Here is a 10,320-nt window from a genome sequence, read left to right as displayed (position 1 = left end):
TTTCTTTTCCGGATTTCCAAATTTTCCGCTTTATATCGTCGCGAAGATCTATCTAAATCATTGCAAGGATTCAATCTTATTCTTTTCATCCTTCACTTCTTTTGATCATCCTTTTATTACCGGAGTGCTTCATGGAGGCTCTACATGGTTGTTCGTCAATGATTCATTTCATTATTCAATTGTTCTTCAAGATTTCTCTCGGAGTTATAATCCGCCAAGCTATACTCTCAAATAAACATTGTGTTCAACACATGTCTTGTTTTGAGGAGTTCAAACATTCTTCATATTGCATTCCGAAGTGCAATTCTTTCATGTCTCATCTTTTGAGGTGGTGTTATGTCATTGTTGATAATTTCCCTTCGTGTTTCATGATTCACAAGTTTTTCAAGAGTGAAATATCTTAAATCCATCATTTTCAGTTCATTCATGACATCTTTTCAATCCATCAATCTCTTCATTTGAGTTATATTGGGTTATATTTCACCTAAAGCTTTCCCTAAGGATTGTTGCTATTTATGGTGCTTATAAATGACCCAAGTTCTTCATTTATCCTCCCGGTGAAATAAGTTTCTCGTCTCCTAGTTCATATCAATCCAATCTATTGTTTTCCGTTAGTGGGAGAATTTCACCTCATAGTTTTGAGATGTTCTCCATAAGCCCACTACAAGCTTGTTCTTTTCGTTGTTGGTTTTCCAACAACTCTGTCTTAACCTTCTTGGAAGGGTGCCTTCCAAGATCAGTTGTGGAAGAAGTTGGCTTTTTCTTCTCTATTCTTTTATTCCAATGATACATCTTTTATTCTTCCTTCCGGAGGCTTTGTGATGTTGCTCTTTTCAATCATCATCTCAAATTGTGAGGATCGTGTTCTTTCATGCTTATCCTTTTGACCGGAGTGTCGTGCCCTCTATTCAAGTCCTCCCATCTTATCAAGTTTTCCATCCCTTCTCAACATGAGTGCTGTTTGAAATCGTTCTTACCCTTGTGCCATTCTTTCAATAGTTCCGGAGGCAGTGTGTTGTTGATTTCATCAAGTATCATCCAATCTTCCCAAGTTCATATTCAATTCTTTCCATTCAGTCGGAGTGTTGTCCAAATTATATCATTCTTTTCCCTTCTCTATCTTGTTTTAACCGGAGTGTTATGTCTGTCATTCCTCTTATAGCCGGACTCTCATTCAAGTGCCTTCATTTTGCCAATTTTATATGCTATGCCTTCTTTTTCCAACCGGAGTGTTGTTCTAATTGATTTTTATCGTTCCTTGTACATCTCGTTTCAACCGGAGTGCTTGCTTGTACTTCTTGTCCATCGAAACCCTTCTCTTATTCTTTCAACCTACAAGGCTCTAGTAATGTTCCGTGTTCCTCTTTTCTAACAGAGTGTTTTCAATCTCGTTCATCTCCATTGTATTCTTTCTTTCAATTTGTTCAACCTCGCAAGGTTCTTTGGGTTTCACTTATTTGTCCAAGAAGCAACTTTGCTTTACCTCTTCATCTTCCATTTCTCTCTGGTGCCATCCTAGATCTTGGGACGAGATCCTCTCGTAGTGGTGGAGTGTTGTGATGCCCCGGGACCGATGCTCCATGTGTCTTTCAGTTATTCGCCGACGTTGGCATGTAATTTGCTTGCGTGTTGCATTTCTTCATGTCTTCATGTGCATTGCATCATCATGTTTCCAAAACTTGCATCCGTCCCGGTCTCCCTGTTCCTTTTCGTTGTCCGTTCTGAGCCCAGACACACTCGCACGCGCCCGCGGCATGTCCGAAATATTATTTTGTAAGTGGCCGGAAAATGTTCTCGGAATGGGATGAAAGTTGGCGTGCGGTGTTGTTTTGTTGTTAGTAGGTCGCCTGCCAAGTTTCATCGCATTCGGAGTTCGTTTGATAGCCCAACCGTTAAACTATATCGGCAATATAGCCGGTCAAACGTCGGACGTTTTCGGTCTCCGGAAACCTTGCTGGGCTGCATTTCCGTCTCTCTCTCTCTCTTCTCATCCTGAGACCTCTCCTACACAGCCTAGGCCCAGCCTACCCCCCTCTTTGCATAGTGCATCGACCCCTCGCGCGTGTCCGAAACTTACCCGAACTCGACCCGGACAGTCATCACCGTTGGATCCGGATCATCCCCAAACATCTACAAAACATCACCGTTTTCTCATTTGGACTCCCTAGCCTATTTTTCCTGACCGTCCGATTACGATCGGAGGGACGAGGTAGCCCCTACCCAAAAATCCATATGCTATATATATCAGTCAAACCCTAGTTTTTTAGGCTTGTCACATCCATCCTTCCCTTCCGCCGCCACCCGACCTACTCCCCTCTTCCTTGGGATCTCCCTCGATCCAAATCAGCAGCCACCACTTCCCCTCCTCGATTTTGGCACCGAACCAACCAGCCACTCCTCTCGATCCACCTACCACAGCGCCTGCCTCCCTCGTTTTCCCCATCCAATCACCAGCACCCGATCCCCCCTGCCCGAACTCCTCTTCGCGCCTGCAGCTCCTCACCGGAGCAGGCAACCAGACCGCAGCCAGGCCTCTCCCTCTTCCCTCTGCTTCCCCTTCCCTCTGCTCTCCATTCCCCTCTCTGACCCCTTGCTTTTCCCCTCTTGTCGACAGGAACAACGACGCCATGGCGCCCGGAGCTCGAGCTCGTCCAGCACCATCTAGACCCATCTCCAGGGACCGGATCCACCTCCCACCTCCGGGAATCGGTTCCCCTCGACCTCGGGCCGCCTCCGGTGGTAGTCCGGCCGTCTGTCGTTGCCGGAAGCACCAACGCCGCCACCACTCGTCTTCCTGGAAGCCGCTCCCCTGCTTTGCCTGCTCGTCCGAAGCCGAACGCGCTCGACGGCCTGCATCGCGCTGCTGTGCCTCCTCCGCCGCCTGGAGCTCTAACCTCCGCCGGAGCTCTGTCGTCCCCGCGCTCCTGCCGCCCCGCCGAATCCGGCAGGTCCTCGTCGCCGCATCCGCGCCAAGTCCCTCCTCACGCCGCTCCCCGTCTGTCTCCTCGTCGCACCGATCCATTGACCGCGTCAATCAGCGGCTCGTCCCGCGCCTCTGCTCGCTGCGTTGACCCGATCCGGCCTTGACAGGTCCAGCACCGCCCCCTTCCAAGCAAACCTCCCTCACCACCGGTCTGGGCCAGGCCCACTGGGTGAGAACCCCCCTGTGCACTTTGGGCCGGCCAGATTCGGCCCAGAGTCTTTTTTTAGGCTGTGTGATTTTGCTTTTTATCCAGAGTTTGCCAGTTTTACAAAAAAAACCCTGTGGTTAATACATATCATATCTCTCAAACTATGTATCATATGTAAAAACTTTATATATGAAAAATGCTTAAAATTGTGTCTAGTTTCATAATATGTCACTTTCACCCATGTTTAAAATGTTTAAAATGCTATTTGTGTAATTTTTGCTTAATGCCATGCTAAAATGCTTTAATTCATAACTAATTAACCGTAGCTCCAAACTTAACAAACTTTATGTGTAAATGGGGTGGAAAAATGCCTAGTTTAACATGGTGGCTTTACTTTGCATGTTTAATAACTCTAAAATTGTGTTTAGGACAGAACAGTACCAAATCTAATGTATGCTCATGAGGATTTTCTAGACTTGTTGTTTGTCATTCCGGCCTCATTTAAACTTGCCTAGATAGGTAGTTTTCTTTTGCTTCACCTCTTGCCATGATAATCAACATCTAATATTGTTGCGTACATAAATGGGAGAGAACTAAATAAGTCATGTAGTGTTTCGTCAATATGCAACTCGTTGCATATTGAGCTCCACTTAATTTGTAGGTTTGCTTGTGCAGTTTGCCATACCATGCCATGTATCATTAAACCGGACATGCATCATACTTGGTTGTGCATCATGCCATGATTATGTGATGGTTGTTTACTATGTTGTTTGCTTCTTTCTGGGTTACTTCTCGCGTTAGCTTTGGTTGTGTTCCGGAGTTGTGAGGATCCGTTCATCTACGCCCGTTTGTCTTCTTCATGGACTCGTTCTTCTTTCTTGCGGGATCTCAGGCAAGACGACCTTACTCTTGAAATCACTTGTATCTTTGCTTGCTAGTTGCTCGCTCTATTGATATGCCGCGATACCTACCACTTGCTTTATCATGCCTCCCATTTTGCCATGTTAGCCTCTAACCCACATTTCTTAGCAAATTGTTGTTTGGCTATGTTACCGCTTTGCTCAGCCCCTCTTATAGCGTTGCTAGTTGCAGGTGAAGTTTAAGTTTATTCCTTGTTGGAACATGGTTATGTTGGGATATCACAATATCTCTTATTTAATTAATGCATCTATATACTTGATAAAGGGTGGAAGGCTCGGCCTTATGCCTGGTGTTTTGTTCCACTCTTGTCGCCCTAGTTTCCGTCATACCGGTGTTATGTTTCTTGATTTTGCGTTCCTTACACGGTTGGGTGTTATGGTGACCCTTTGACAGTTCGCTTTGAAATAAAACTCCTCCAGCAAGGCCCAACCTTGGTTTTACCATTTGCCTCACCACCACCTACTTTTCCCTTGGGAGTCGCGCTCCCGAGGGTCATCTTTATCTTAAGCCCCCCAGGCCAGTGCTTGTCTAAGTGTTGGTCCGAACTAGAGTCCTTTGCAGCGTCACCTCAGGGAAACTTGAGGGCTGGTTTTAGTTGTACGGAGCGCTCATCCGGTGTTGCCCTGAGAACGAGATATGTGCAGCTCCTATCAGGATGTCCGCGCATCGGGCGGTCTTGCTGGTCTTATTTTACCATTGTCGAAATGTCTTGTAACCGGGATCCCGAGTCTGATCGGGTCTTCCCGGGAGAAGGAATATTCTTCATTGACCGTGAGAGCTTGTGATGGGCTAAGCTGGGACACCCCTGCAGGGTTTTACTTTCGAAAGCCGTGCCCGCGGTTATGGGCAGATGGAAATTTGTTAATATCCGGTTGTAGAGAACTGGACACTTAACTTAATTAAAATGCATCAACCGCGTGTATAGCCATGATGGTCTCTTTCCGGCGGAGTCCGGAAAGTGAACACGGTTCTTGTGTTATGCTTGAACGTAAGTAGTGTCAGGATCACTTCTTGATCTTTGTAGCTTCTCGACCATGCTTTGCTTCTCTTCTCGCTCTCTTTTGCGTAAGTTAGCCACCATATGTGATAGTGCTTGATGCAGCTCCACCTCACTACCTTTCCCTACCCATGAGCTTAAATAGTCTTGATCACGAGGGTGTGAGATTGCTGAGTCCCCGTGACTCACAGTTTACTTCCAAAACCAGTTGCAGGTGCCGTTGTTACCAGTGCAGATGACGCAGCCGAGCTCAAGTAGGAGCTTGATGAAGATCATGTTCGTTGTGTTGTTTCATTTCCAGTTGTTCAGTAGTGGAGCCCAGTCGGGGCAATCGGGGACCTAGCAATAGGGGTGGTCTTTCTTTATTTGATTCCGTAGTCGGACCTTGATTGTATTCTGGATGATGTAATGCTATATTTATGTATTGTGTGAAGTGGCGATTGTAAGCCAACTCTTTATCCCTTCTTATTCAGTACATGAGACGTGTAAAGATTGCCCTCTTGCGACATGCCTACCATACGGTTATGCCTCTAAGTCATGCTCCAACACATAAGAAATATAGCCGCATCGTGGGTGTTACAAGAGGATACACCATTCAATCATGCGTTTCTTTAGTCCCGTGTTTTCAGATTGCTAGGAATCAAAGAGGCCCTAAGTATGCATTGCAAGGGAGCGTAAATCGTCAGGTACAAAAAGAAAAACTAAGACTAGTGATCAAACACTCGAATGATTGTCCCTTGAGGGCAATCAGTTAACAGTACTACTACAACTGTACAAGGCCGAGAGCAACCGGCATACCCGTCACCGGAGCAGAGGACTGTACACATTCAGAAAATCGATTGGTCGGACGGATCATTTTCATCGTAATAAATGCGCGTGTCCCTGTGCTTTGCTCTCGCAGCATCAATTATTTTCCAAGCCCAGCGACGTCTCTGAAGCGACCTGCCTGCTATGAGCCCCCGCAGGCGCAGGGACCGCCACCTTAAAGAGACCCGGATCTGAATTTCCAGCAGGGAGGGAATTCGCTCACCTTTTCTGTGACGACTTGGCTCGAATTTTTCTCCAAACCATTTCATACACCGGAAGCCATGATTCCGGAAGCCCACGTAGCTGAAAGCCGAAAGCTAATCGCACGCAGCGGCAGTGTGGGGCAGGCGTCATCATCAATCAGTTCCATCGCTGCTTACCATGTGGCCGTGCTCTTTGCCTTTTCCCCGTGCTCCTCGGCCCTCTGTTTCCTCGCCGATCAACAGCCAAAACCGCAACTGCAACTAGTCCGTATAAAAACCTCCATCAACCTTAGCCATTCCAGCAACAACAGACAGTCAAGCACGCAGTGCACAGCACAGTATACAGCAAAAACACTGTCAAACGTCCCAACGCCCAACTGCTAATCTATGCCGGTACTGTGTTAGCATGAGTGTCTTAGAAAGAATCAAAGAATCAAACAAGAGAGCTCAGCTCAAACATTCTTTTTTTTTCCCTTTCCTTTCAGTAGATGGCACGCCACCGTCTCTCTCCCTCCCATCTGTAAAGCTACTCTCTCTCACACACACACACATGTGCTTTATCATTCTGTTGACACTGCTACGTTGGTCCAGCCCGCACTATCAACATCTCAAAATCCAGGGCCACGCTGGTCCTGCATTGGCGCCGGTACCCATTTAGCAGGAGCACTACGTAGCACCAAGCATGATTACCGCACAGTTGAGATACAAAATACTACTCTCTCCGTTCTTAAATATTTGTCTTTCTAGACATTTCAAATGACTACTACATACGGATGTATGTAGACATATTTTAGAGTGTAGATTCACTCATTTTGTTTCGTATGTAGTCATTTGTTGAAATGCTTAGAAAGACAAGTATTTAGAAACGGAGGGAGGGAGTACTGTACATGACATACACGGACAAAACATACAACAAGCCATTATTCCCTCCCTCCCTCCGGCCAGCGCCACAACTCCGCGCACAGCCAAACCCAAAGACGCGGCCTTTGACCCGCTCCCCGCGCCGTCGCCCTCGGCCGTCGCGGCGCCCATGGCCGCGGAGGCTGCCTCGGCCCCGTCGTCCTCCGCCCGCCCGCCCGCCGCGTTCCCGGCCACGCGCCAGGAAATCCAGGCGGCCATCGCCAAGGCCACGGAGCTGCGCGCGCTCCACGCCGCGCTCCTGCAGGGCGGCGGCGCCAATGCCGCCGCCTACGCTGGCGCCGGCGCCGGCGCTGGCCGCAGCCCCGCCGTCATCCGCGTGCCGCCCGCCGCGTCGCCGGCGTTCCCCAGGGCCGCTGCCGTCGCCGAGGACTACCCCGTCTTCACCCCGGTGAGCACGCTCTTGCCTGTTTTGCGCTTATTACTGTTTCTCGGTCTAAGGAGCAGCGGTGTCTGCCAACGGCAGCTCCATTGGTGCTAGATTTGCCACTGTCCGCCATGCTAAAAGAAAGTGCACACTTCTGCATCTGGCTGTCGAGTTAGGTTGCTGCAGGATTTGCTTATTCTTATTGTGGGCGTGTTCTTTGTGCGGGTCGCACTCGCACCATTTTTAAATTCAACTTTCTTTACCGATAGTCCTTGGTTGAAATAAAAGCTGAAAAACAGTGTGCTCAAATATGCTATGTTGATTGGAGTTTGCCAGGTAAAAGCTCAATCTTGATTAACAAGGTGGATGTCAGTCAGGGTTTGCTCACTAAGTTTTTTTCAGTTACCATGGCTAAGTTAGATACAAGCAAGGCTATTTTCTTGTATGCATACGAAAGGCAATGATCTTTTTCACATAAATAGGTGTCTAGAGCCCTGACTGTCTTCTGCCTGGTCTAATTTGCAACATTCCAGAACAGCCATCTTATACAGGTTGGTGAATGAGCTAACTTCTCCGCAGTGGAATGCATTTACTAAATCGTACCGCCAAGCTCTTTGGTTGGCTATAAATGTTTTTCCGGTACAGTTACAAAAAAGGAACCACTAGTAATCTGAACAATCATAACAAACCATTTTAGCATGTACTTGGTTCTAGTATGTCACTATGTCTGCATTCTTTCCCAAATTATGTTGCCCTTTGTTGGTATATACATCACTTTTTTCCTCTCGACACGCATAGAAATGCACATCATTTTGTATTTTAAGAAGAACTCCGAGATGTCAGAATGCTTACAAAACCAAAACAGCCACAAAGCTAACAAAGCAGAACTAACTGCAAAAGAAAGCAAAACAGTAATAACTAAAACAAAGAAGCAAAAGTCACCGAGGGGTTAGAGCTGAACCACATTCATTTTGTTTGCCGAATCATCTTTTAATATTTTTGAACTTTTAACCAACTTCTAATATTGACACTTGTTGCTTCCTTGGTGAAATCTTTCAGGCTTATGGTGAAGAGCCTTTGGGTGGAATGAACTACATTCGCCAAGACAACCGGAGCCTATCTGAGAACTGGAGCGGAATCGGTCTAGACCATGAAGGTGCTGAAGATGAGGTGGCCTTCTCAGATGTCGACAATCACAACACATTCTCTTCGTCCAACAGCGAGCTCCATTTCTCTTCATCAAATGAGCATACGCGGAACAGAATCCCTCGTAGAAACCATCATTCCTTCCTTCATCCTGCTCTCTCTGCTGACAGCTTCCTCAAGTCGGCCAGCAGGAGAACGGATTCAGCAGAATCGAAGGCTACGACCACGTGCAACACTTGCAAGCCTGCCACAATCAGTAGGGCCCCTGAAGCTGATGCCAATGCTCCGAAGAACCTCAGCAGTGTTGTGACACAGTCGAATCACCACCCCTCCGTCGGCTCGCGCACAAGGCAAAAAGGGACAAACGTGCTCTCATGGCTGTTACCCAAGTCGAAGAGGAAGACGAAATCGGACATGTCACCGAGCACCGCCGAATGTGAGAACATGTCGCAGCTTCTCAAGGAGTGGGGGGTGTTTTCACTAGAGTCTCTGAAGAAGGAGCTTGCTGAGGCCAATGAGCATAGGGACGCTGCTCTTCAGGAAGTTGGAGAGATGAGATCATCTCTGGGAGAACTAACTAGCAAGCTGCTGAGCCTGGAAGCATATTCCTCAGAACTGAAGAAGGCTCTAAAGAAAGCAACGAGCACCAAAAACAATGCGCAATCTCACTCGAAGAGATCGGCGAGATCAGTGGGTGTCAGCAGGGACGATTCATTGCCCGTCAGTCAGGAGGTAATGGTGGAAGGGTTCTTGCAGATAGTATCAGAAGCCCGCCTCTCCATCAAACAGTTCTGCAAGGTGCTGCTCCAGCAAGTCGAAGACGCCGACAATGGGCTGGCAGACAAGCTGAACCTGCTCCTGCAGCCATATCAGCTGACACTCGCGGACAAGCACTCGAAAGTGATACTGTATCATCTGGAAGCTCTGATGAACCAGGCCATGTACCAGGACTTCGAGAACTGCACGTTCCAGAAGAACGGGTCGCCGAGGTGCCTCGACCCCAAGCAGGACCTCCAGGAGAACTTCGCGTCGTTCGTGGCGCTGCGCAACCTGAGCTGGAACGAGGTCCTGAAGAAGGGCACCAAGTACTACTGCGAGGACTTCAGCCGGTTCTGCGACCAGAAGATGAGCTGCATGGTGTCCACGCTGAGCTGGTCGTGGCCGTGGGCCGAGCAGCTGCTGCAGTGCTTCTTCGTGGCCGCCAAGTGCATCTGGCTGCTCCACCTGCTGGCATTCTCCTTCAGCCCACCGCTGATGGTGCTGCGGGTCGAGGAGAACCGGGCCTTCGACCCGATGTACATGGAGGAGATCCAGGTGGAGAGGCAGAGGTCGCAGCAGAACCCGTCCCGGGTGAAGATCATGGCCATGCCCGGGTTCTACGTCCAGGACCGGGTGCTGAAATGCAGAGTGATCTGCAGATATAGCTAGACCCTGTGCCTGTAGTATAGTCCTGAGCTGGTATCATGCCTCTTGGTTTTGTTTTGACTGATATATCTTGTTAGTAGCGTGATATGTAGCATTTGCGTGTTGAGTGGATGTTGGTTCACTCGCGTGCGGTTGATACCATCTGTAAGAAATATTTATGCTAATCCTTAACGGGTAGATTGATCGATAGTTTTTGATTCCTCCGTGGTTTGATCGAGTTTTTGATGGACAGAAATGCATGCATTTGAACTGCTGATGTTAAACATGGGAATGTTTTAGGAGTTTGTATATTTTGACGGTTGAGTATAGAACACATGAGTTGGCCTTGCCTGCCTTCTCGAGAGAGCCTACCTGGAGACTGAGGTATCTTCGGCTCTAAAGTCGAAATTGGGCCAGGCAGGTCCT

General features: G+C 48.0%; 1 protein-coding gene across 2 annotated transcripts; it reads left to right on the top strand.

Annotated features, from left to right (window-relative positions):
* Positions 1-6,983: 6,983 nt before the first annotated feature.
* LOC125521001 (IRK-interacting protein) lies at positions 6,984-10,115 on the top strand. Of its 2 annotated transcripts, none has more exons than XM_048686040.2 (2): positions 6,984-7,368; positions 8,404-10,115. In XM_048686040.2, exons 1-2 carry the CDS (start codon positions 7,090-7,092, stop codon positions 9,916-9,918), a joined length of 1,794 nt encoding a protein of 597 aa, XP_048541997.2. In that variant the 5' UTR covers positions 6,984-7,089; the 3' UTR covers positions 9,919-10,115. The 2 variants fall into 2 exon arrangements, with proteins under 2 accessions (XP_048541997.2, XP_087391721.1); XM_087535595.1 differs by lacking the exon at positions 6,984-7,368 and adding an exon at positions 7,391-7,895.
* The last annotated feature ends 205 nt before the right edge of the window (positions 10,116-10,320 follow it).

Source organism: Triticum urartu, chromosome 7A (genome assembly GCF_056163025.1).
Source record: "Triticum urartu cultivar PI428250 chromosome 7A, HENAU_Tu73, whole genome shotgun sequence".
Taxonomy (NCBI): domain Eukaryota; kingdom Viridiplantae; phylum Streptophyta; class Magnoliopsida; order Poales; family Poaceae; genus Triticum; species Triticum urartu.
Note: the sequence above shows the minus strand (reverse complement) of the source record. Positions and strands in the feature narration are given on the sequence as shown.